The sequence below is a fragment of the Sorex fumeus genome, unplaced genomic scaffold (genome assembly GCF_029834395.1).
Source record: "Sorex fumeus unplaced genomic scaffold, SorFum_2.1 ptg000034l, whole genome shotgun sequence".
Lineage (NCBI taxonomy): Eukaryota > Metazoa > Chordata > Mammalia > Eulipotyphla > Soricidae > Sorex > Sorex fumeus.
In genome coordinates, this window is record NW_026606091.1 from 34,291,050 (window position 1) to 34,317,962 (window position 26,913).

Sequence of the window (26,913 nt, forward strand, 5' to 3'; positions counted from 1 at the left end):
GCGGGGCTCCGGGCTGGGTCCCACTCGGCCGCGGGCAGACGGGCCGGGAGGCGGGGCCGGCGGGAGCCCGGCAGCCAATGGGCGCGCGGCCCCGGAGCCGATACAAAGGGCCGGAGCGAGGCCGCGGCGGCGGCGGCGGCGGCGGGGGAGGTGGGGCGAGGCGAGGCTTGCTGAGGCGAGGCGGCGGCCGGGCCGGGCCCGGGCCACAGGCGTCGGCGGCGGAGGCGGCGGCGGCGGCGGCGGGGCGCGGCGGCACCATGGAGGCGGCGGCCGCGGCTCCGCGTCCGGGGCTGCTGCGGCTGCTCCTCCTCGTGCTGGCGACGGCGGCGACGCTGGTCCCGGGAGCCGCGGGTGAGCGGGCGGCTGTGGGGCGCGCGGGCCGGGCCCGGCCTCTGGCTCGTTCCTTCTCTTTCTCAAACATGGCGCGGGGCCGGGGGCGCAGGTGGCGGCGGCGGCGGCCGCGGGGCCGGGCCGGGGCCGCGCGAGCCCTCGGCGGCGGAGAGCGCGATTCGGGCCGGGGGTCGGCGGAGCGGGTGTGTGTGTGTGTGTGTGTGTGTGTGTGTGTGTGTGTCTCGGGGCGCGGGGGGACGCGCGCGGCCGCGCCGGGCTGGGGTCTGGCGGGAGGCGGGCCGGCCGAGTGGCCCCGAGTCGGGGGCTGCTCCCTGAGGAGCCCGTGAGCGCGAGCCGCGCGCGCTCCCCGCCCGCCCGCCCGGCCGCGGGTGTGGGTCTGAGGGGGAGGCCGCTCGCCGCCTGGCCGACTCGGCGCCTGGGGCGGGGCGGGGGTCCCGCAGGGTCCCCCGCGGGGCCGGCCCGGGGCCGAGGGCGGGGGGCACTCTGGGGAGGGCCGCCGCGGCGAGCGCTTTGTGTGCGGCGCCCGGGGCGTGAAGCGGGGCGGGAGGTCGCGGCTCGGCGGGCGTCGGCGGAGCGCCCGGAAGGCTGCGGCGTGCTTTCCCCCACCCGGAGTAGAAAACTTAGCAGTTCTTCTTCGTCTTCTTCTTCTTTCTTTTTCCCTTTTTTCCTCCTTTCTCGCCGCGCGGGGCCCCGCGTTGTTTGCATGGGGCGGCTGGCGGGGTGGGCGGGCGGGCGGGCGGGCGGGCCCCCTCGGCGGTTCCATCGATCCCCAGCAGCTTTTATTTCCGCACCGGCGGCGATCGGTCTCTGGAGGGACACTAGTTTGAATCGGTGGTTTTGTGGAGCGGCTTCTTCCAGCTCGGGAGTGAGTGTGTGTGTGTGTGTGTGTGTGTGTGTGTGTGTGTGTGTGAGTGAAGGGGTGGGCATGGGGGGACGTGTGCTCCGTGTTTTACCGAAATACATTTTTTTTATTACGTGGGCGGAGGAGGGAGGCTCCTAGGAAAGGGGACTGAAGAGCTTTGTTCGCGAGCATCCCGACTTAAACCGTTAGAGTCCATCGCACGCGACATTTGTTTCTGAAGTTGAACAGCACGTGTGTATTTTTTTTTTTTAACAAAAACCCACTCCGGATGAAGGGTGCCCGTTATTACTAAGAGCTTCTGTTTATTAAGAACTTAACACGACCTAGGCGCGTGAGGGCAACCAAAAGACAGGAGTTTAATCTGTCTTCTACCTTCTCCCCGAGGCAGACAGCTTCTACCTCAGAAGCCTTCAGTCAGATCTAGCGTTGTCCCATTGCATAGATGAGAAAACTGAGGCGAGTGGGAGGAGGAGGAGGGTTGTATCCCGTTCTGTGAGATGCCATTAGGATTTGCACCCAGGGCTGTTTCTCCAACTTCTCCGCAACAGATTTCCTGGCAGCGCCCACTTTTCTTTGTCATCCTTTGTGATAAACAGTTCAGCTGTGCTGTTTACTTTTAGATTTTTATCCTCATTTGTAAGTCAGATGCTCTTATCCTCCATGGTCCCCAGGAGTCCCTGCCCTCATACCCAACACAGGAGCATTGGCTTAAGGAGGGGGTGTGCTGCAAGTGTAGAAAGGTCCAGGGACTGGCATGGTTCAGTAGCAAGTAGGAATAGCACCAACTCAAAGGCCACTAATTCCTCGGATAGCTTAGTCCATTCTTTCCCCCTCTCCTGACAGAGTTGTACTGCATTCAACAGTGTTGGGCTTCAGGGATGCCCAGAACTTTGCTCAGTGATGCCCTGGAGGTGTTTGCCGCCTGCATTCGCATTCATGGGGCCGTCCAGATGTCCACACTTGGTCTGCCTTGCCTGCATTGCTTAACTTGATGATTTCAGTCCATCCTGTTGTGCATCCTAAAGCAGCTTTTCAATACTTACGCATTGTCCTCCTCTTTATGAGCTTTCAATTGTTTCCTATTGTCTGGATGTAAGTTGCTTAGTCCTCTGATTTCTCTAGAGCAATCACACACAGCTCTGTACCGGGTTTTCTATATGTGCAGCCCATGTGAGATTATTGTGTGTGTCCTTTCTGCCATTTCACAACTTTTTTTTTTCCTTTAAAAACATGCCTAACAACCAGCTCTTTAGAATGAGCATCTCCTCTTTGAAGACAGCGTCCAGTTTAATCCTGCCTATTATTCCTCAGATCTACCCCGTTCCCAGAGCTTCTCTCTCCCTTGGAGACTTTTCTATAGGCTACTGCGTGGCCAATCTGCCTCAGCCTTCCCCAGAGAGGGTTTACAAGATTTCCCATTTGTATTCAGCTTGTAGACTTGGAGCTTATGATTAGGGCCATCTCTTGAGTATTCAACTCTGGATCTCACTTGCCCCTAATGCAGACACTCAGTCCCTCTCTGGTTTCCCATGGAGTCCAGACTTCAGCTTGTTCACTTTGTTCACTGCTTATTTAATTTTGTCCCTTTTGAGATCAAGTGTGAGGAGAGGAATTCCCATCCTGGCCTTTCTGTACTGTTTGTACAGAACTTCTCCTCTCCCCCCCCCCCCCCCACACGCACATACACACAATGGTATAGCATAGCTTGTGTTGTCTCTTTTTACGGTTTTGCACTGTTTAATGTGCTACCCTCTTGAACATGTTTTAAGTGCCAAGAGGGCAAGGAGCATGCCTTTTCTTTTGCTCTGAGTTCCTAGCTCTTTTATATTTTGTTCCAGTTAAATGCCTGCTGATTAACTAATTCCATTAATTTGGCTTAATGGTCTTTTTTTTAAAAGTATTTATACTGCTTCATATTATAGTATACTTTATATAACAACTAATGGATAATTCTTTATAATCAGGAAAAGTATGAAGCGATGAAAGAAGGAGCTGGTTATTAGAGTTGGTTATTAGTCTCAACTTCGTCTCTACTTAGGCAGAAAATCGGGATGATACTTACTTTGCTTAAATTACAGATTGTGGAGATCAATGAGAATATTGCATTGGAGTGTGAGGGTGCTATTTGGTGTTGTTAGTAATAGGTAGAATTGTTCAGTTGCAGGCCTATTGATCCATGTGTGTTTTGATTGGTCAGATATCTTTTTGATTACTTGGTACCATTGTAATGCCAGTTGTTAAATATTTTTAATGTCAGCCCTGCGTAGAGGCCTCAGTGTCCAAAGAGGGAAATAGTATGATTTGAGGGCAGATGTTGGCATGTTGGAGGTTTTTAAGATTATTTAGGACTTAAATTTGTTTTTGAAAAATAGCTAGAATTCTGATGGGCATAGTTGGGGTTCAGTGAAGCCTAAATTCTCTTTATAAGCTGTGTCTTCCTACTTAAACTGACCTAAAGGACTAAGATTTTTTTAAAGACTTTATTTAAAAACTATTTATTTTTGGCTTTGGGTCATATCTGGCTGTGTTCAGGGCTAACTCCTGGTTCTGCTCAGAGATCATTCCTGGTGGTGCTCAGAGGACCATCTGCAGTGCAGCGATTGAAGCAGGGTTTGCCATGAGCATGGTTAGCACCTTAACCGCTGTACTAACTCTTCAGCCTAGAACTAAAACTTTAATCAATTGGCTGGCAATTTGTACTTTACCGTTAGGTTCCTTTGTTCTATATTGTGAAATTTGATGTATTAACTGCTATTATTTCTCCTTCCCCAGCTCTATAAATGCTACAATATATGTGTGTGGAGACTAAATAGGTAATTTAAGTCAAATGGAGAGAGATTAATTGGCATGCCTATTAGGACCATGCATTCTAATAGTGAAAGCCTTAATCCTTTTTAGTTTATACATGTACAAAACCGAGACTCAGAGAAGAGGGGGATTTTTTTAGGATTGAACAGGACTGAGATGGGATCTCTCCTGTTGAAATTAAATGAGGAAACTGATTTAATAATCAGTAGGAAGGTAAAGATTGTTCATATGGGGAGAACCATTCATTGTTGAAAGAGTGGAGGCCTGGCTAAAATAGATACCCAAATGCAGTACCATACTTGTAGTATTGCATGAGATTTGTTCATGTCTTGTGAAGGAAAAAGCACCAGTGTCCTATGATGGCTTTACTGATGTGAGAATGTGTCTCTTCAGTACCTTCTGCAGATGTTGACAGACTCTTTGCCTGTTGTTGGGCTTTCTTGGTCATGGATTACATAATCAACGTTCTCTGAACAGATGGAGTGTGATTTGATAATCATGTGATTGGGTCCATCTTCACTTCCTGCTTCTGGAATTGAGGGCAGATGTTGGCATGTTTCTCAAGAATTTATATGCTTTGCTCCAAAGAAGTGGCTCAGGAAAACTTGCAATCTTTTCAGAATTTATGGTCTATTTTGATCAATGCCTAGGGCAATATTTAATGATTTTTCTTCACAAAATTCACCCAATATCAATCCAAACAGTCTCCACAAATATTAAGGCTTGCTGCTGTTCTAAATTGGATTCAGTTTTACCCATGCAGCTTTGACCTAGATAATACAAAGGGGTTTCTTCTGGTTACTTTTTCTGGTAGAAGTTTATGATTGACTCACACAGGTTTTTGTGTTTTGGTTTTTTTTCCCCCCTTAGATCCGAGTTCCCAAACTTACTTGGACTACTGCTCCCAATTCGGTGGGGGGTGGGGGAAGATTATTCAGTGCCCTCCTGAAATCTGCCTTCTTTAAGGAAACAAACAGCAAACAGAACTCTCTCCCCTGTGCTCTCCCGGCTCCCCCAAACATACAATTTCACCTAACCTGCTACTGCTGTTTCAACCTGGATAACCACAGTGACCCCAGAGGACAGTATGCCTCACTTTGGAAAACATTGCCTTAGACAAACTCTTAAATAAGACTGATGGGTTTTGTTTGTCCATTGTTGTTTGATTATTAGGCCACACCTAGTGCTGCTCAGGAACTATTCCTGGCTCTGTGCTTGGGATGACCCGTAGTGGTACTGGGGGGACCATATTCAGTGCCACGGATCAAACCAAGGCCAGCTCCATGCAAGGCCAGCACCTTTACCCCAGAGCTGTCTCTTCGCCCAGCTCTGATTGCTTTTATGGATCCAATTTATAGTTAAGAGCTTGCTTTTTAGAAAGTTACTCTTTCATTTTGGCACTAAATACAATATATGTTATAAAAGATTATTTTTTATACCTAAAATATAACCTCCAGCATATAAATACAAGTTAATTTGTCACTTATAGATAATTCAGTGTACTAGCATCAGCTTCTAAGAATATGCCAGGCATTCTACCATTTGGTTTCATTTAATTTTTATACCTGACCTGGTTGGTAGTTATAGAATAGTTTAATTTTTTCTATTCTAATTAATTTTTGCATGTTAATAAGTTTCCAAAATACATTTTTTGGGGGGAAGTGGTTGGGTCATACCTGGTGGTACTCAGTCTACTCCTGGCATGGTGCTTGGAGGTTGCTCCTGGCAGTGCTTAGGAGACTTTGGTGCTGAGCACCCAACCTAGTCCTCTGGCATTCAAGGCATGTACACAAGCCCTTTGAACTATCTCTCTGGCTCCAAAAGATTCTCTAAATCTTAGTTTCCAGTTGTCAGTACTCAAGAGATAACTGTAAAATTTGATAACATTGGTTCTTTCTCAGGAGTCTTTTCAGCTCTCGTAAGCTTTTTTCCTAAGTTGTTAGTATTTTGTTTAGTTTTGTTTTGGGGAGCAGGTGGGGGCACAGCTGCTGATGTTCAGGGTTTACTCCTGGCTCTGAGCTCAGGGATCATTCCTGGTAGGGGACTGCTTGCGGTGCCATGGATTGAACCCAGGTTGGGCATGTGCAAGGCAAGCATCCCTACCTACTGTACTATGGATTTGCCCCCCTCAGATTAATATTTTATATTACAGATTTTACTTAGAAGTTCATTTATTGAAAGATAACACCAGTAGATAGAACAGAAGTGAACAGCAGTATCCTGTAATTGGGCAGTACATGAACCAGACAGTACATGAACTCTGATGAGACTAGTGATTGTTGGTTATTTGGTACTTTATTGATTTACGTGTATTGCAGTAAATTCCTTCTCAAGGATAAATACCTACAGAACCAAAAATAACTGAAAATATGAGAGAATAGAAAAAGCTCCTCATAACCCATTAATAACATTTTTTAAAAACTCCATGCATATTTCAAAAGTATAACAAAACCCTCATTAGTCATCTCATTTATTTTAACATTACCAAAGTCAGAGTGTTAATTAAATTAGCAAAGAGCTTCAACTTGTAGAAGAAATAGCTCCTTTCAGTGAGAGCAGTGTTATGATTACTAAATAAAATTAGTAATCTTAACAGGGGAACATATAGAAGTAAAAGACAACCCTGCTTTCAAGACCTCTAGAAATTCAATAATAGCCACCACAGAAACTGCTGTATGTCATGGTAGGACTTGGTCTCTGATCCTTGCAGAATGGAGAGAGTTTAGAACTGATGCTGGTATGGGCAGAGGGAAAATGGTCTTAGGAAGGGCAGAAGATAAGGTGAAGAAGGAGCATACTAGTTTCAAGAATTTTAAGAAGAGAAGTGTAAGTTTATGACGTTAAAAGTGGTTCAGAATTGTAGGCCTGAAAATCAGGTGGTTGGTTGGTTTCTATTGTAGAGGGAGACTGTCTGGCTCCTACACTGAGGCTGTGGGTAGAATGTGGCTGCCCAGGGAGACGGCTGACTCAGGCTGATGGCACCGGGTGTGGGGACAGCAGAATCAGTCTGACAGCACCAGGGACGGTAACAGTATCCTAGTGCAGACATTGCAGTTGTCCATGGTGAGTCCTGTGCATGGCTCATCCCCTGCCTGCAGCCCTTTGCTTGCCTGTCTGCTTGGCCACTTTAACCTTATTCACCTCCTTAACTCAGTGTCTCCTTTTTTACAACCAAGCTTATTCTGATCACCTTAAATTTGCCATTGTCTTTGAGTCTTTGCTGCTTTCTTGTTCATATTTTTTGTAATTTCTACTAGAATATAAGGTTCATGAAAAAGGACATCTCCATCTTCACCTGTGCATCTAAAACACATGACAAGTGCTGGTGCAGCCGGGTTCTCAGGAAGTTCATTGAATGATGGTAATGGCTCTTCTCTGTAAAAAGGCCATGTACAAAAATTTCTGTGAAAACAAACAAACCAAAAAACCCAACCAGACTTCAAGATTTTTACAACTCTGTAATACTCTTAACTTGTAAGGAATTTGGCTAAAGGAAGAACTAGAGGAAATAAACACTGATTGGTATGTTGACATTGAGGTGAAGATAGAATAGCCAAGTGGAATTGTTCAGTAGTCACCCAAGACCAAACATAATTGCAAGTGTTAAAAAAATAATCGTAGCATTGGCCTGTCCTCTGTTCTTCTTTCCTTTTGGACTCCAGTATGTTAAGTAGCCATCTTCAGTTGAGTTATTGGTTCCTGGGAACTGGGGCTGTCTGGTCAGTCATTGGGATGCCTTCGCTCCTGCAGTGTAGGTTTATGCTTTGTCCCCCTGGCCTTGTTGCCCTTCCTTCAGTGCCAAAGAAGTATATATTCAGAGAATGTGGGATCTTGTGTTGAAATTAGCCTTCAGGATGGGCTGCTCTCTCTGCAATAATATGACTGGATTCCTGGGTCTTGGGACTTGGCTCTGGGTGCTGGCAGAAACGGAAGAGACAAGTTCCTGTTTCGGGCCAGCTCTTTCTCCACTGGCTTCCAGTCAAGACTGTGATGGTATAGGTGTCATCGTCACTGTCTCCTAGCCCTGCCTATCACCCTGATGGCTTGCTTGTGAAATTTTCCGGCTGCCATTTCTCTCCATGAGCCCTATGCTGTGTAGCTGTATTTCTATACCATCTTTATTATTTTTTGGGGGGTCAAACTTTTATTTTTCTTACAAGTTTTGAGGGCTGGAGCTATAGCACAGTGGGTAAGGCGTTTGCCTTGCACGTGGCCGACCGGGTTGGCCCAGGTTAGATTCCTCTGCCCCTCTGGAGAACCCAGCAAGCTACCGAGAGTATTTCTCCCACATGGCGAAGCCTGGCAAGCTACCCGTGACATATTCAATGTGCCAAACACAGTAACAGTAAGTCTCACAATGGAGACGTTACTGGGCCTGCTCGAGCAAATCAATGAACAATGGAAGGACAGTGCTACAGTGCTACAAGTTTTGAAAGAATCCACATTCAAGTCATATGACCTGGTTCTCAGAAATTTGATATTTTATAGGTGTAAATATATATATTATGTAAAAGCTTTCATGTCTTTAGAATTAAAGTCTAATCAGTATATCTCTTCAAGACTTACTTGTCTGGGAGTCTATAACACCTAATTTTTAAAAAAATTTTTATTAGTGAAACACCATGAGGTACAGTTGTAGACTTACAAATTTCTGTTCATGGGTTTCAGTTATACAATGATCCAGTACCCATCCCTCCACCAGTGCCCATTCTCCATCATTTACATTTTTTAAAAAAAATTTTTGTTAGTGAAACACCATGAGGTACAGTTGTAGATTTACAAATTTTTGTGCTTGGGTTTCAGTTGTACAATGATCAAACACCCATCCCTCCACCAGTGCCCATTATCCACCACCACGGTCCCAGTATCCCTCCCACCCCCCATCCCCCCGTCCCACCCTGCCTCTGTGGCAGGGTATTCCCTTTTGTTCTCTCTCTCCTTTTGGGTGTTGTGGTTTGCAAAAGAGGCAATCATGTTTGGTCTCTAGTCTACCTTCAGCATGCTTCTCCCATCCTGGGAGGATCCTCCCAACACCCTATATTTGGTGCTCCTTTCTCTATCGCAGCTCCCTTTTCCCCTAGAGTGTGTGGCTGACCTCCAAGCCATGCGGCAAAACTCCTGGTACTAATCTCGGCCAATCATAGGTGTTAGTCTCCTGTTTTGTTACTTTATGTTTCCCAGATGAATGCAGTCTTTCTGTTTCTATCCCCCTCTTTCTGGCTCATTTCGCTTAGCATGATATTTTCCATGTAGTACCACTTGTATGTAAATTTCATGACTTCATCTTTTCTAACAGTTACATAGTACTCCATTGTGTAGATGTACCAAAGTTTCTTTAACCAGTCATCTGTCTATAACACCTAATTTAAAGGATGACCAAGAAGGTTGTATATAGTTCTGTTTATATGATACCAGTGATTATTCAATAAGTGGAACTTACTTAAATATTTACTTTTTTGGGGGGGGGAAGAGGAGTTAGATGTCACTGCCATGAAGTACTACACTTTCTCACTTTCTTACTTTTCTAACTTTTTTCTTTTCTAACTTTCTTACAGAGTACAGTAAGCTTGGAATAAAGCCATATACATTATGATCAAAACAAATTTAAGAGCCAGTGAGTATTAAGAGCCAGTGAGTAAAAGGAGAACAGAGAGAGGGAACACTTGCATGCTCTTTTGCCTCAGGAAAGCTATTACAGATGAGCATAGTAGTTGACTGTGAGTTTTCTAGCAGCAAGAACATTTCACGTTCCAGTTCTGATGAGACTGTCGTTCTATAGCCCCCTTCATCCCCACCCTCTCCCCCCATCCCCACTACCCTCTTAGTAAAATTCCAGCCTGGACACATAGACTGCAGGGAGAATCTCCAAGTAGAAAGGGAGACTCTGAACATGGAGACCCTGTTACTTATTTTCGAGCTTCCTCTTTGCCACATGGTAGATTCAGTTTAGTGCTTCTGCTTATCATTTTTCTTCTCGAAAGCTCTGACACAGGGACGGACACATTAGTTTTACCCTTTTGTCAGTGGAATGGACATTGTAAGACTGGAACATTCACATAAAATTTTGCTCTGTTTGGTGGGAATGGTTTGAAAGAGAGTTACTGGGAACCTTGGGTGTGAAGGAGAGTGGGTACACTGGTGATGGCTGTGGTGTTGGAATTATGAGCATAGGGAGCCGTCTTTAACAGTATTGTAAGTCACAGAACTCAATTTTTTAGCAAGTTTTAAAAAATAAATTTAAGTTTTACTAAAAGTTAAAGGGTAATGACTAGAGTGTACCATTAAACTATTCAACCTGACTTGGGGACTGTTTCTCATATCCTTATGTTTTGGCTAGCTCCAGTTGGCATCTGAGTACTACCCTTGAGTGAACTCAGCCATTTCTTGAGACAGGTTTTAGTCAGTGAGCTCTGGCGAGCATCTTTGCTTGGGTTTCCTGTTTACCGAGCTACCTTTTTTCTGGGAGATGGAACTTAGGAATGATGACTTCATTTAACAATTATTACCCTTGCCCACAGAGATGGGCCTATATGTAAAGGTCATATAGGACCCTCAAAGTTTATGGAAAGATACTTGAATATGTTAATAAAGTAGACATTTTTGAGGAAGAAAAATGCTGATTTTATTGAAAACAAGGGCTGGAGCGATAGCACAGTGGCTAGTGTGTTTGCCTTGCACGCAGCCAACCCGGATTTGATTCCTCCATCCCTCTTGGAGAGCCCCGTGAGCTACTGAGAGTATCTCACCCGCACGGCAGAGCCTGGCAAGCTCCCCGTGGCGTATTCGATATGCCAAAAACAGTAACAACAAGTCTCACAATTTGTTGTGAGACATTACTGGTGCCTGCTCAAGCAAATAGATGAACAATGGGAGGACAGTGCTACAGTGCTATTGAAAGCAAAACAAATTTCTCCCTGCTTTTAACCAGAATCTATTCTAGAAGCTTTTCATAAGAGCTATTAAGACATAAAGCGAAAATTTTGGGTTTTCCCTTTCCTTGACTCGAATGGATTAATTTTCCTCTATTACTCTGCAGTTATTGAATTGCTTTAGGTGTTTGTGTTTCCTTGTTCTAACCAACAGGGCTGAGCCTCCTTAATTTTAATTTTTGTTCCCTTGCTTCAGGATAACCATTCCATTTAGATGCCCTAGGTGTCAACCTCACTGGTTACATAATAGAGTGTATTTATAGTGCTAGGACACCTTGTGCAGGTATCCTGTTACATTTCTACAATATAAGATCTTTAAATATGCATTGAAATACAAAGAGTTCCCACGGGAATGAAGCAAAAACAAATAGCCTTTTCTACTAAAAACAAGGACTAATATACATACTTGGGAGGACTGAGCATAGAAGAGGTAGTAGAACCTGAAGAGGCCTCTAGAGATAGAATAGCAGCACTGTGGATTTCGTTTGCTGGAATACACACACAGTATATATGTGTGGGCTTCCCCCTCCTTTGATGTATTCGTTCCCAAATCATAATGTGCTCTAATTGAGTCTCTTTGTTTAGCACATGGCTGTTGATTTGAATAGTTTTTTCAATTGAAAAGCCGACATTTTAATTTTGTTATTCAGTGTGCAGCAGATTTAAATAAAAACATCAAGATTGTGTATTGTAGGATTACTTCAACAATAATTACATGTGATGATTTTACCAAAATAAACAAGTTAAAGTAATTGTAGCTGTTTTCTTTCATTTCACATTTGGAAAATAAATTACAAACCAGAGGTCAGAGTTTACTTGTGTTTCTCAACAAGGAAAGATAATTTCTGATTACTTGTTCCAGCTATTCCACCAAAGCAATGCAAAATTTACACTGGTAAAGAATACTGAATACGTAGAGCGGAAGTACATCTGGAAATAGGTCAAAGTAACCATATGCTACTGAAAACAGTTGTCGATTTCCATGAATGTAGCATGTCAAAAAGTTTAAGGAAACTGAATACCAGTTGATTTTATGCATGTAAAAATTTAGCATGCTTCCATGAAATACATAGAGAAAATGATGGTTATTACAAAGATTGTTTTTATTTAGTAATAGAAATTTTAGACTAGAAAGAACTGAGGAGACGTTGACTGTCATTTTGACAACTTCATTTTACAGGTGAGGGCACTGGGGTTTTGACGTTATGTGGTACTTAAGAATAATCAGGCCAGTTTCAGGGTCCTGAGCCAGCTAATGACTACACAGGAATCCAACTTCCTCTCCTGATGGAACTTCTTTGGCTAAGCAGCCCTCTTTTAAAAATCAGTCTGTTATGGAGAAAGGGTTTTTAAAAGTTATGAAAGATCTTTTAAAATATGATCAAATCAGACCCCTTATAGATTTGTCCATTGAGGATTTGGGTGGTAGGCATTTGTGTATTTACATGCTTTTTTTTTTCTTTTTGGGTCACACCAGCGATGCTCAGGGGTTACTCCTGCCTCTGCACTCAGGAATCACTCCTGCCGGTGCTTGGGGGCACCATATGGGATACTGGGAATTGAACCTGGTTTGGCCTCGTGCAAGGCAAACATTGTACTATCATTCCAGCCCCACATGTTTTGTTTTTTGTTTTTTATTTTTTGTTCATCAGAAAAAATTGGGCAGAGAAGGGGATGGGCAGAGAGATACAACAGTAGGCAGGGCACTTGCTTTGACCCAGATTTAATCCTAGCACATCATATGGTTCTCTGACTACTGCTTGGAGTGATCCCTGAGTGCAGAGCCCGGAGTAAGTCCTGGCACCTCCTGTTGTGCCTCCCCCCCAACAAAATAATCCAGAAAAGCAGAAAATGTTGGGGGGGGGGTGGTGGACTAAAATCTATAGTCTCTCTTCATCTTAGATATTTTTCTGTTACTGATCTCTGAAAGGACAGGCAAACCTTCTTTGAAAAGTTACAGTTGATAGTTGTACATTTGCATTGTGAAATTCCTTACCACAGTGAATAAGCCGGTTAATTATCTATGGATCAGTGTTTCTCAGCCTTTTTCTGATCATAGCCCCCTTCTGCCCTCCTTTCCTTTCTTTTGTCCCTGATCTACTGGTTGCTCTTTATTCTACTAGTTGGTCCTCTCAGCTCATGCTGTGACCCCTTATTTATGGGATTTTCAACTTAGACTATCCTGGCATTCTACAGGAAGAGTTTATGGTCCCTGGTTGAGAAGTGCTGCTATAGATTACTTTCCTAGCATGGCATACTCTCTTTGTTTCCTTTTCATGGTTCTGCTTTTTCTCTTATGTGGTTCATTCTACTTGTTCTTTTCTTTTTTCTTTTTAATATTTTATAAGATCAGTCATTCTGCTCTTATGAACATATATTATTTCTTCAGCTTCATCCTTTTATCCACAAGTCTCTTTAGCCTTAGCTGTGACCTTTCCACACTTTTTGTAAGCTTTATTAGATTCAGCATGCACTTTCTTTAAAATGGGAAGGAGGGAAGGAACGTAAATTGCGTGTTGGACTTGGGAAGAAACCTTAGGAGAGTCTTTATAAGGACTGACTGACTCAGAAATAACTGTATGTTGCAAACAGATGGTGTACCCTAAGGAAATAGTTGTTCCAAGCTATTGGGTGATTGCATCTTCTTTAAGTTAGAGATTCTGGAACAGGGGAAAATCTCACGGAGCAAATTGAAATATTTAAAATATAAAGTAGCCTATCTATATATAAAATAGTCAAACCAAAGCAAGAGCCTAATAATTATTGTCTTGAGTATAGGTGTCACTAATCTGTGTTGTGTATACACGTTGCATCATTTTATACACTAATTCTAGTTTAGATTCTTATTTTTTAATAGACTGGAGCAGTAGCACAGTGGGTGCCTTGCAAGCGGCCAACATGGCTGACCCGAGTTCGATTCCTCCACCCCTCTTGGAGAGCCTGGCAAGCTACCAAAAGTATCTCACCCGCACGGCAAAGCTTGGCAAGCTACCCATGATGTATTCGATATGCCAAACACAGTAACAATTGTCACAGTGGAGACATTACTGGGTCCGCTCGAGCAAATTGATGAACAACTGCAGGACAGTGACAGTGACAGTGATCTTTTAATAACTAGCCCTGTACCAGAAGCCTACATCAATATTTAGGATATTAGCAATACTATGAGCAATTTAAAACACATATTTCTGATGCAGTCTTTGGCCATCACTCTGTTGAGTTTTGAAAAAATGCATTAGGTTGGTCCTAGTGCCTTCTGAGTGTCAATTTTTACATACCCGTAGTTTTGTTTTTAAGGATGTGTTCCTCTGAGCAGAGAGGCTTGCAGCATCCTCATGCCCTGAGGGAGGACTCATAGATTCAGGGGGTAAGAAAGCCATCAAATATTATTAAAGCTTCTTTAGGTTGGATTTTTCCGCCCTTGCTTGGTCTGATTGAACTATATTCATCCAGGGCATTGCAAACATAATTGAATGGCATACTTTGTCTATTTTTATGTTTGTTTTTGGGCCACACTCACTTATGCTCAGAGAAAATGCTGCACTCAGGAATTACTCCTGGCTGTGCTCAGAGAACCTTGTGGGATGCTGGGGTTTGAACCTAGGTCAGTTGCATGCTAGGCAAGTATGCTACCCACTCTTTTTATCTTTCTAGTCAATTGTCCTTTTTATACCAGCGAAGGCAAGAAAAGTAAAGTTTGTTTATAATCTGTGTGATTCACAAAGTCCGAGGTTTTTCACAAGTCTCTATATTCTTTTAGGTAAGTTCAGTGATTTTTTCCCCCCCTTTTCCAGGAGGGATGGGAATGACAGCTAAGAATCTAGAACCACTCATTTACAAGTAGAAAGTGTGATTTCTTCTGTGGAGAGTTGCTACCTCTTCCTTTTGTAGACCTCTTCGAGAACTATTTGACACTTAAGTTCTGTATATTCATAAATGATAAAAAAATAAAAGTCTTAGTGGAAAAGAGGGATGGCTCATGGCTAATGGTTTGCAAGCATCACTTTGATCCCTAGCACAGAGTGCAGTTGTCACAGGGAGAGCTGTCTGTGATCCCTGGCACTGTCATGGGTTTCCTGCCACACAGCCACCAGCTGTGTGTGAACACCTGTTGTACAAAAGGCTCACTCTGAATCTCTATCCAGTATCTAGAACAGTTACTGGCATATAGTAGGTGCCAAATAAATGCTTATTTAGTTTTATTTTTTGGTGGGAGAAGGTGGGTGGGTCATACCAAGCAGTGCTTGGGGGACCGTATGTGGTGCCAGGGATCGAACCAGGGTCTGTCATGTGCAAGGAAAGTGCCAATCTCTCTGGTCCTACACTTGTTAAAGGAGTTCATAATGAATTTTTGTGCATGTTATTATATGTGACAGGCATTATGCTAACTATATTTATAAATGATTTAACCCTTCTAAGATACCTTTCTATCCCATTCTAAGGTACTGCTAAAAGTTTTAGGATATAGGTTCAAATAAATAAAACCATTTTCTTAGTAGTACTCAGAGGCTGCTGACTTGCAAAGGAATGTTCAAACTTAAGTCTTTCTCCTTCTGAGTTCCACAAAACTACCAAACACGTGTTATACCCATTTATTTTAGTTAAAATACAATCTAAAAAGAATGAGTGTAAAAACATTTAAATTAGGGGGAAAAATTCAGTTTTTATTTTAGCACTCACCATCAGAAATAGATGTTTCTCTATTTTGTTTCTTTTTTTCCCCCCTCTATTTCTTTTGGAGGTCAGAGTAAGACAAAATACAAACATCTGCTCTATACATAAATATCCTGTCAACTCACTGAACTGAAATGAAAATGAGAGTTTGATAGGAGCTTAGTTATGGTTATGTTATAACCCCCTGCCCTTTATGTTCATACTGTGACCATTTCCTTTCCTTGAATATGCTTCTAAAATGCCAGCTTTAATTACTAGTATTCTCTTTATGATTATATCATAATGTATTGTCACTGCCTTATTGTCATTCAGAGATGTTTTCTACCCTAAATGCAGTAATGAATATCTGTATGCATGCATTACAACCCCTATTGTTTCCTAAAAAGCTGGATTAATGGATTGAAAGAAGCTTTTAGAAGACTCTTCCTATATTATTTTCCAGAAAAAAAAATTGAAGTTTTGAAATTGGCATGAAGTGACTTTAGTCCATGAATCAGTATGCTAAGTTTTAGTTTTGAAAAATGTTAGGGGAAGGAGGAACATAGAGAAGCATTTAAATTTTTTAAGGTAATTTTGAATGGTTGTAAACCAGTCATGTTTTTCAAAATTCAAAAAGTGTGGAGGGAAGGGTCTGTAGTGAGAACACCCAATCCACTCCTCTGTAGTACCCAGTTTGCATCCTTGGAATCAAATATACTGGTCTGCACTATGCAGATTTTTGCTTACTAGATCTTGTCATGAGTCTGTATTAACACAGAAGACAACATTTAAAACAGGACTATATGGCCTTCCACTTTACAGTGGTATCATTTAACCAGCTTTATTGATTGGTATGCCTATTTATATTCACATAAAAGATACATTAAATTCTTTTGGGGTTACAGAGTATGTTCATTTTGTTTTAAAACTGTGGAGTTGGGGCTGGAGCAATAGCACAGCGGGTAGGGCGTTTGCATTGCATGCGGCTGACCCGGGTTCGATTCCCAGCATCCTATATGGTCCCCTAAGCACCGCCAGGAGTAATTCCTGAGTGCAGGAGCCAGGAGTAACTCCTGTGCATCGCCAGGTGTGACCCAAAAAGAAAAACAAAAACAACTGTGGAGTTGCCTCTTTTAAGGAAGAACATTATTCTGGACTGTGGTATATGTTTTATCAAGTAGATTCAATGGAGGTGCCCTTCTTGGGAATCTTGCTAGTTAAAAGGAGAGTTCTTGGGGCTGGAGAGATTGTACAGTGGGCAAGGCACTTGGCCTTGTATGAAGTTTACTCATCCCTGGCACCCAGTGTGGTCTTCGAGCCTGCCAAGAATAAACCCTGAGCACCACTGAGTGTGGCCCAGAAACAAACAAACAAAAGGGATAGCCCTAAAAGATAGGGCAGTAGTTTAAAAAATGGAGGTAGTGAAGATGATGTGAAAGCACTTTTACTTGCTTGACTATTGTAATGGCAACCCTGGCTATAGCACTCCACCCATGTGCTAAAGAAACATTCATTGACTATGAAGCACATACTGTCCTGTGCCTTAGGATCTAGGGATGTAGAGATGCACAGAGCATTGACTCAAATCTCTGACTTGAGGACGTTTAAGGTGTAATGGAAATATAAAATAAAGTATACTTCTGTAATTGTCCCATGAGGATATTACATTGAATTTGAAATGAAAGTTTGGTTATTTAATGTTTACTGTAACTTGCAAAGTACTGAAAGAGGATACCTGAGTTTTCCCTTGCCAGTGACAGAGGAAACCACTTTAACATCAGTGCTAACATCTCTCTCCAGATGTTCCATCTCTCCCTCATCAACTTGATACACATCCTACCCCCACGGTTCTTTTTCAGCATTCCAGGGGTTTCCCAGGAGCATAAAACTCTGCCCTGGGCACTAGGCTGATAGGGAAAGTAAGATAATGGGCAATCCTTGAGTCTAGGCTGATCAATCCTGGAATATAGGCTGATGGGAAAACTGAGATAAATGGCAGTTAGGCCTGGAATATTTGTTTCCCCTTGCCAGTGAAGAAAGAAGCCACAGTTTCCCCTTGCCACCTTTCTCCCACTGACCTGACATATTTCATTCCTAAAGCCCTGCCCTAGTGGTCAGAGATTTTCAGGTCCATAAAGCTCAGTCCTGAAGCCTTGACCGACAGGGAGACTTAAGATAAGGGGCAAAAATGCCCAGAGAGATTTAGACCAGCTAGATGTCCTTGCTATTTGCTGGTATCTTTTGTAAATCCTTGTCAACTGATAAGGAATACAAGGAGCCTTTAAAAGGGCTCATATCAAACTCCCTTTTAACTTAGTCCTATACTAAGTTTCTCCCCACTTGGGAAACTTCTTTTCTTTTCTCTTTCCAATAAACCTTTCTACTTTCCAACTCTGAATCTGGGTATCTTTTGTCAGTATTTTCAGGGACCTACTGACATTTCTCTCTCATCTGCATCAGTACTAGAATCTTACTATTAAAAGGACTGTCAAGTTTTAGACTAACTTTTTGTTTACATTGTTGGTTATTAAGTCTCTGCTTAAATGTCTTCAATGACAGAGAAGTCATAATCTTTTCAGGTAACCATACAGGAAGACGCTGTGGTTAGAAAAATGAGGGATTTTTTTTTTTAGATGAAACAAAATGTACCACATCCTGACTTCACAGTTTGATTTTTGAATTGGAATAAGATAAATAGGCTTAGTTGCTACATTTGTAAAATGAAGTGGTTGTCTCCATGAGTAGGGTAACTTTCAGTTTAAGCATCTTTGGTTAATTTTTTTATCCTCCAACATATTTACATGGCAGATTGATCTTCAAGTAACACTTACTGATTAGTTATTATAATGGACATTTGTGGGATTGGGTGCTGACTTCTCCCTCTGACTCCACTGTCACCATCTCTACAGATAACAGTAAATGATGTTGACTTCTTTTTAATCTGTTGTTATACAGATTCTCCAAATCTGCTAAGTATCTTTATCTTGTTCCTGTGTAGTTTATTGTATTTTAACATAAATGAGTTAATACCCCCTCACTAAATCACATCTTGCCATTCAGAAAGCCCATTCGTAGACTGCTTTTCTCTGGTATCAGTTAATAATTAAATAAGCTAGTTTTTATAGTGCTTAGGAGACTAGGGAATGGAGAGATAAACAAGTGACTGTGAACTTAGATGTGCCCCCCCCATTTTTCCCAAATAAGTTGCCTATTAAATTGTAAGTGATGGTACATCTACACAATGGAGTACTATGTAGCTGTTAGAAAAGATGAAGTCATGAATTTACATACAAGTGGTACTACATGGAAAGCATCATGCTAAGCGAAATGAGTCAGAAAGAGAGGGATAGACATAAAAAGATTGCATTCATCTGGGGGACATAAAGTAACAAGGTAGGAGATTAATACCCAAGAATGGCCGAGATCAGTACCAGGAGGATTATTCCATGGCTTAGAGGCCAGCCGGGCATTCTAGGAGAAAGGGCAGCTCAGATAGAGAAGGGAGCACCAAATAAAGGGTGTTTAGAGGATTCTCCCAGGAGGGGAGATGCATGCTGAAAGTAGACTATGGACTGAACATAATTGCAACTCAGTGCCTCTTTTACAGACCACAACACCCAAAGGGAGAGAGAGAACAAAAGGGAATGCCCTGCCACAGAGGCAGGGTGGGATGGGGGGATGGTGTGGGAGGGATACTGGGATCCATGGTGGTGGGAAATGGGCACTGGTGGAGGGATGGGTATTTGATCATTGTATAATTGAAACCCAAGCACAAAAATTTGTAAATAAAAAAAAAATCTTGGATGTGAAAAAAAAATTGTGATGCTTTTATTTATTTTTTTAATTTATTTTTTAGATACTTAAAATGGTATTTATTAATTTTTTATTTAGATTTTTATAAATGATGCTTTTAGGTCTTGTTTTTTATTTTACTTTGGACCACACCTAGTGGTGCTTGGGTCCTTTCCCCACTCTAAGCATTGCTGTAGCTCTGGTGACCCTGTGATGCCAGAGCCAAACCTGGAACTACTGCATGCAAAGTATGTGCTCAGCCCCCTGTGCTTTTAAAAATGTTTCAAATGTTACAGAAGTAAATGGAATTTATCTAGAAAAATGTCTGGATAGGGGCTGGAGTGATAGCACAGTGGGTAGGGTGTTTGCATTGCACGCTACAGACCTGGGTTCGACTCCCAGCATCCCATATGGTCCCCTGAGCACCGCCAGGAGTAATTCCTGAGTGAAGAGCCAGGAGTAACACCTGTGCTCTCTGGGTGTGACCCAAAAAGCAAAAAAAAAAAAGTCTGGATAAATCAGTGGGTGTTATCTGTGTTGGAAGAGGGTTTTCAGCATTTTGAGCATTTTCAGCATTTTGACAAGCTCACTTTGAGTATTTTCCTATTTGGTAACCTCAAAGGACTGGTGTTGAGGAGAACTATGATTGAGCACTGAGGAACAGTGCTATAGGCTAGAGGGAGTGGAAGTCAGGGCTTTTAGTTTTCTTTATAGAGAAGAAGAAAAAGAGAAGAACTCTTTGGTGTGCTTTTCCTGGAAGGGAAGGGAAGAGAGGACAGATGAGAGGACTGTATGGTTGTGTGAACAGAAAATAGAGAAATGAGTTTCATTTAGAAGGAAAGAGGAGGAAGGGGCTTGGGGAGGGAGGTGGTGAAGGTGTTCACATTAGGACTGAAGGGGTTTGTCCTAATCAACTTTGCTTTTTGCCTTTGGTAGCAGTGGTGTGATTTGCTTTTAAATGTAGTGACTGCCTACAAAATAAAGAGCTTCTGCATTTTAGGCACTTTGGATAATGACTGTGGGTGCATATTCGTACCACTTGGACACACTCTTCCCCTGTGTAGTAAGTCATTTTTGTACTACAAAGTGGGGCAGGGTAAGGGAGAAAAGGCTCCTCCCTGGTGAAGCTGGGTGGTAAAAAGACTGGAATTTAGTCTGCTCTTTGACTACTGGGTTGTCTCAGCAGAAGGGTGCTTCCGAGTTCTTTTGGACAGGAGTAAGGATAAATCTGTGTTTTTTTAAAAATTTTTTTAAATGTTGACTCTGTTATTGAAAGTCATAGTTTGTAGCCCAACTAGAAGGTTGGCAAGTTTAGAGATACAAAGCTGAGATAGAGCAAAGGGCTTAGTGTGGAATTAAGTTACGAAAGTATAGTGGCATGTAAACTAATAAGGAAAGGTATGTCAATGTGTCTGATACACTAAAGCAGTTTAAAAAAGAACACTGCATCCAACTAGAAGGATTTCATTCCTGAATTTCAAAAAGACGTTTTAGTGGTTTTTGATGGAGGAAGATGGGTGATGAGAGGATAGCAAGAACAAATATTGAGGGTTGAGAAGAAGGAAAATGCGGAAGTGTGCAATTGAAAGAGAGAGATGTAGATATGGATATCATCTTTCTAGTCTTTGACAAAGGTTCTAATTTTTATAAACCAACAGTAGAAATATCTATGTCATGCTCTTACTATTCTCAGGCCTCTCCATTTCCCCACCCAGTTACCTGGGCTTGTGGATCCGTCCTTGGTAGCTCTGGAGTTAGAAGTATGTGTGACCTCCAGATACTCTGAACCATGAACATTTCCTTTAGATAGGACTGAGACCAGAATTTCTACTTGAAATGTATCACTCTGATCCTCGATCTGTATAATTCACGGGAAATGATTATAACCTCAAGGGCCCTGCTGTCTCTTTTTCTTGTTGTCATTTTCTCTGACAGCTAGATGTTTGGCTTCTGACAGTCCTTCATGTCATACCAAAATCTTCAAACATCGAAATTTCTCTGATTTATTTTTGCAATAATTTGAAACTTCTACTAAAACTTCCTGGCATGAACTGACAGTTTTCAGTGAAGATTACTAGCTACAGTGCTACATGATAGTGAAATCTTTGTATGGCTGTTTTTAATAGGGATCAGAATTCAGTTAAGTTTTAGTTGCAGGAGAGTTTCAAATGCAAATAATTAATTATATTGGCGATTAAATGAAGAATGCTTTTATCGGTGCATAGCCAAACCTAGGTTGCAACTGCTACAGCTTGTCTTACCTTCCTGTCTGGTGACTGGTGTTTTTTTTTTTTTTTTTTGACCTTGATTGTGAAGTTAGGAGAACTTTGCATTTTAGAATTGTGGAAGTGTGGCTGTTGGTGGAGATTGACTGGGATCTGGAAATAAATGGCCATGGTAATGTGAAGGTACCAAATAGGGAGTTTGGTTCTTTGTGTTCACATTCTAAAGGAAAAGTCAGACTCCAGCAGTCGAGAAATTTTTGTACCATTGAAGACTTTGAACCACTAAGGAATCTTGAAAAGGTCTGAGTTACTTGACAATGGAAAATGGATGCTAGCACAGAAGAGATACATAAATTTATATTTATTTATATTCATGAGGAAATAAGTGAGAAATCTAGGATAGGATTTGTTATAAATCACTTTGATTTCTTTATTAATAAAATGATAAGAATGATTTAGAGTGGTGTAAGATTTCATTCAACCTGTTTTTTTTACAGTGGAATTTTAAGACAGTAATTTTGGGAAGAAGTATCTCTTTTCTGATCTTCAAATAGAAAACATTTGAAATATTGTTATACATATGATAATTGTGTGTGCTCACGTAATTTATATTAGTCATTTCAAGATGTGTTAATCTCACTTGATGACTTCACACAGGTGTTGAAATAGATAAGAAAGGCTTTATATTATTTTGCCAATGAAATAAAAACATTGTTCACATCTTGAGTAGCTATTTAAATTTGTTGGTTTTATTAACACTTAGATGCTAGCCACCAGGATGAAATTCTGCCACTAAGGGAAGAACTCATCAAAGACAACTTTCTCTTCTCCTTCAGTGAAGTGAAGTATATTTATGTATTCTCCAGGTTCTGACCTGAATATTCTGTGATACTTTCCTCGGTATCTCTTCTATTTCCTACACTCCTTAGAACTCTGTATCTCAGGGGTCTGTTTAAATACCTTGCTCTGTCACCCTTGTGCACTAGTTAACTTTATTTTTTGTTTTTAAATTTTTAATTAAATCATTGTGAGATAAACAGTTACAAAACTTTCAGTCATATAGTGTTCCAACACCGATCCCTCCACAGTATATATTTCCTACCATCAATGTTCTCTGTATCCCTCCCAACACCCCCACCCTCACCCTGCCCCTATGGCAAGCACTTTCTTCTTATTCTCTCTCTACTTTTGGGCATTATAGTTTGCAATACAGACACTGAAAGGCTGTCATATTTGGTCCTTTACCCATTATCAGCACACATCTGTCCAGAGCGATCTCTCCAACCATCGTTGACATAGTTGTCCTTCTCTACCCCAACTATCCTTTCCCAGTAACAAGAAGTCTCACAATGGAGATGTTACTGGGCCCGCTTGAGCAAACCCTATTTAACCCTAGTTAACTTTGGATAACTTGTTTTATTCATCTCTATAACTTAGAACCCATATAGTATCTGTCACTGTCACTGTCCTCCGTTGTTCATCGATTTGCTCGAATAGGCCCAGTAACGTCTCCATTGTGACAATTGTTACTATGTTTGGCATATCGAATACACCACGGGTAGCTTGCCAGGCTTTGCTGTGCGGGCGAGATACTCTCAGTAGCTTGCCGGGCTCTCCGAGAGGGGCGGAGGAATTGAACTCGGGTCGGCCATGTTGGCCGCTTATCTAGTTTGTAGAAATGTGTGGTGAAAAATTACAGGCTTAAATTGAAGAGTCTGCATGGTTGGTGGGCTGTGCAGATGAAAGAGTGAAACTCTGGATCTGAGTGGAAAGAAAAAATTGTATACTTTTTAATAGAAATCTTGCCTTGTGTATGTATTTAACTGAAAAAAAGGGGGGGCCTGATTTAATCAAAGAGAGGTGGCTAGGGATCAGATGTATTAATAAATTTTATTTTTATTTATGAATAAACTTTTTGTTTTGTTTTTATTTTTGTGCCACACTTTGTGATGTACAGGGGTTATCCTGGCTCTGCACTGAGAATTCCTGGCCATGCTCAGGGGACAAGATGGGGTTTCCAGGATTGAACCTAGGTCAGCTGTGTGCAAGGAAAGCTCCCTACTGTACTATTTCTCTGACTGCACATTTATTTTAGTTAAAAAAGGAGGGGGGTGGGGGCTGGAGCGATAGCACAGCAGGTAGGGCGTTTGCCTTGCACGTGGTCAACCCAGGTTCGATTCCAGCATCCCATATGGTCCCCTGAGCACCACCAGGAGTGATTCCTTAGTGCAGACTCAGGAGTAAACCCCTGAGCATCGCCGGGTATGACTCCAAAAGAAAAAAAATAAAAAGGGGGGGCGGGAATTAAAGCTCCTAGATTCACAGGAACTAAAAAAAATTACTGTTTTATGGGTTTTTTTTTTTTTTTTTTGCTTTCTGGGTCACACCCGGTGATGCACAGGGGTTACTCCTGGCTCATGCACTCAGGAATTAACTCCTGGCGGTGCTCGGGGGACCATATGGGACGCTGGGAATCGAACTCGGGTCGGCCGCATGCAAGGCAAACGTCCTACTCGCTGTGCTATTGCTCCAGCCCCTATGTTATGTTTTAATAACAACCATTTCCAAAATTAGGACCCATCATGCCAGCCATGAGCTCCTCTCTGTGCCTCATTCCTGGTTTCCTATATCCCTGTTTTATTTTTTCCGTAAATGATACAATTAAAAATATTTAATAGCAGTTTTGAATTCAATCATGATTCTGATTTTAGAGTAGTAGTTTTTAATTCCTTCAGTAAATAATCCTTACCTGGTTAAATTGGTGTTATGTTTATATTTGTCTACCGACCTGTACTTACTGAGAGACCCCGTAAAGAAAAGTTCTTTACAGAACTGATTTTTATGTATCTTAAGTTGTATAGACACAAGACTAGATATAAAACCCATATATTTTTGGCTCATTTATAGCTATAAACAAATTTGCATGTTCAGTACAAAGCAGCTACAAAATCAACAAAATTCAAGTTTAGTGTGACAGATGTTTAGATTTTATAATAAAAAAGAATAGCTTTAGGTCTGATTCCATTTTAAATCTTTCTGTATTTTTCCTTTAATGATAATTAAAAGAATTGCAAGTGTTGATTCTCCTGAGTATCTCATGAGATACTCTTATATAAAAGGTACTAATGACCTCAAAGTTTTCTTTGTACTACTGTTTAGGCTTATCAGACCTAATAACCAGCCAAAATACTTGCTAGTATGGATTTCTCAAGTAGCAGTTTTAATGAGGTGTCAATTGTCATGTTCACTTGTAAATGAGGTAACATCATGGCATTATTGAAATCTTTATTAAATGGTTCTCTAAACCAATTATTACTAGAAGTGAGAATGGGAAAATGTTATTTCTAACTACTGCATTTACTGCCAGTCAACTTTTGCATATTGGACAATACAAACATAGGACAATCTGTAAGCATATATATATATATATATATATATATATATATAATACTGGTTCTTATGTTATTGTTTAAAAATATAGTCTGCTTTAGTACTGTATGCTTTGATGCAAGTTACCTGTGTTTTGCTCTCTTTCAGTTAAAATTGGTCCAAAGCTCTCACTTGTGCAATGATATAAGGATATTTGACCTAAAAAGATCATCCCCATAAAAGCAGTAGTGAAAGTTTTTTGACATACTTGTTTAGCTGGTGCTTACTCATGATCCAGAATATTTGGCATTTATTTGAGATTGTTGTACAAATAAAAATATTTTAAAAATTTTTGCACTCAATTTTTAGACTTACCTTCTCCTGATATACTTGTCACTTTCTTTTGGGAAACATTGTTTTAGCAACTATTTTCCAAATCTTTGTCAAACCTGAGTTCATTGTTAAGAGATGGGAAAAATAAAATAGGCAAGAATCTTGGCTCTTAATGTAATGAGAGACACTTTTATAACAAACTATTATAAATAGATTGATTTGTGATATTCTAAAGGAATGCAAAGAGGAATATGGAAAAATATTGAAAGGAATCAGTCCTGTTATTTTGTTTTTTGGGGTCATTCCTGGTAGTGCCCAGGACTTTAATCCTAGCTCTGTGCTCAGGGATCACACCTGGTGGGGATTAGGGAACCATATGGGGTTCTGGGGATTAAACTGAGGTAAGTGGCATGTAAGTAAAGAACTTTACCAGCTGCATTATCCCTTTGGCTCCCTGTCCTGTCATCTTAAGGGTAATGGAAAGGTCTAGAGTGTATCGTGGAAGTTACTTAATTGAATATGGTCTCATAGACTGAGAGGGTGGGTTTACGTTAGGCAGAGAAATGTTACTGGTAAAAACTAAAATTATGAAAGACATGATTATTAAAATGGTGAGAAGTGGGTTCTCCCAGATAGCATTTGTAATATGAGTGGTAAGTTAGAACTCAGAAGTAAATGTTTTAATTGTTAGATCCAGTATTTAGCTCTTTTTTTCCGTAAGCAGCAAGGGAGATATGAAAATCTTTGACCTGGGAGAGTATTCATGACAGGATTTTTTATAGTCAACTATTACCACATTGTCTTATGTTCTCCTGAACTAGTCATTGGAGCTCTTTAAGGACCACAATCTTGAATTTTGATCTTTGTACATTCTCTGAGTACATTCTCTGGAGTTGCTGATTTGGTTAATACTTAGAAAATGTTGGTTGAAAAGTATGAGATTAATACCCAAGAATAGCTGAGATCAGCACCAGGAGGATTACTCCATAACTTAGAGGCCAGCCGGGTATCCTAGAGGAAAGGGCAGTTCAGATAGAGAAGGGAGCACCAAATAAAGGATGTTTGGAGGATCCTCCCAGGAGGGGAGATGCATGTCGAAAGTAGACTATGGACTGAACATGTTTGCCACTCAATGCCTCTTTTGCAGACCACAACACCCAAAAGGAGAGAGAGAACACAGGGGATTGCCCTGCCACAGAGGCAGGGGGGGATGAGGGGATGGGGGTGGGGGGATATTATCCATGGTGGTGGAAAATGGGCACTGGTGGAGGGATGGGTATCTGATCATTGTATAATCGAAACCCAAGCACAAAAAATTGTAAATCTACAACTGTAAAAAAAAAAAAAGAAAGAAACAAAAAAAAAATTAAAAAAAAATATAAAGCTTGGGGAGGGAGAGCAATAATGTATTATCTTTGATTGATCTTGACTTTAAATTAAAACTAGAATAAAAGTTTAGCACTTTAAAAAAAAAAGAAAATGTTGGTTGAGTGATCATGAGAGAGATGATTCAGAAGAGAATAATAACATCCTCTTATGGTGGTGATTTTATTAATTTGTTTGGGGGCATCATGCCCGGCTATGCTGAGGG

General features: G+C 41.5%; 1 protein-coding gene across 2 annotated transcripts in view; it reads left to right on the plus strand.

The window, feature by feature from the left end:
• The first annotated feature begins 219 nt into the window (after positions 1-219).
• Positions 220-26,913, plus strand: part of TGFBR1 (transforming growth factor beta receptor 1) — a 60,951-nt gene continuing 34,257 nt past the window's right edge. For both annotated transcript variants that reach the window (XM_056117065.1, XM_056117066.1), the window contains exon 1: positions 220-351. In XM_056117065.1, coding sequence (XP_055973040.1) covers positions 258-351 — 94 coding nt within the window. In that variant the 5' untranslated portion in view covers positions 220-257. The remainder of the gene's footprint in view (positions 352-26,913) is intronic.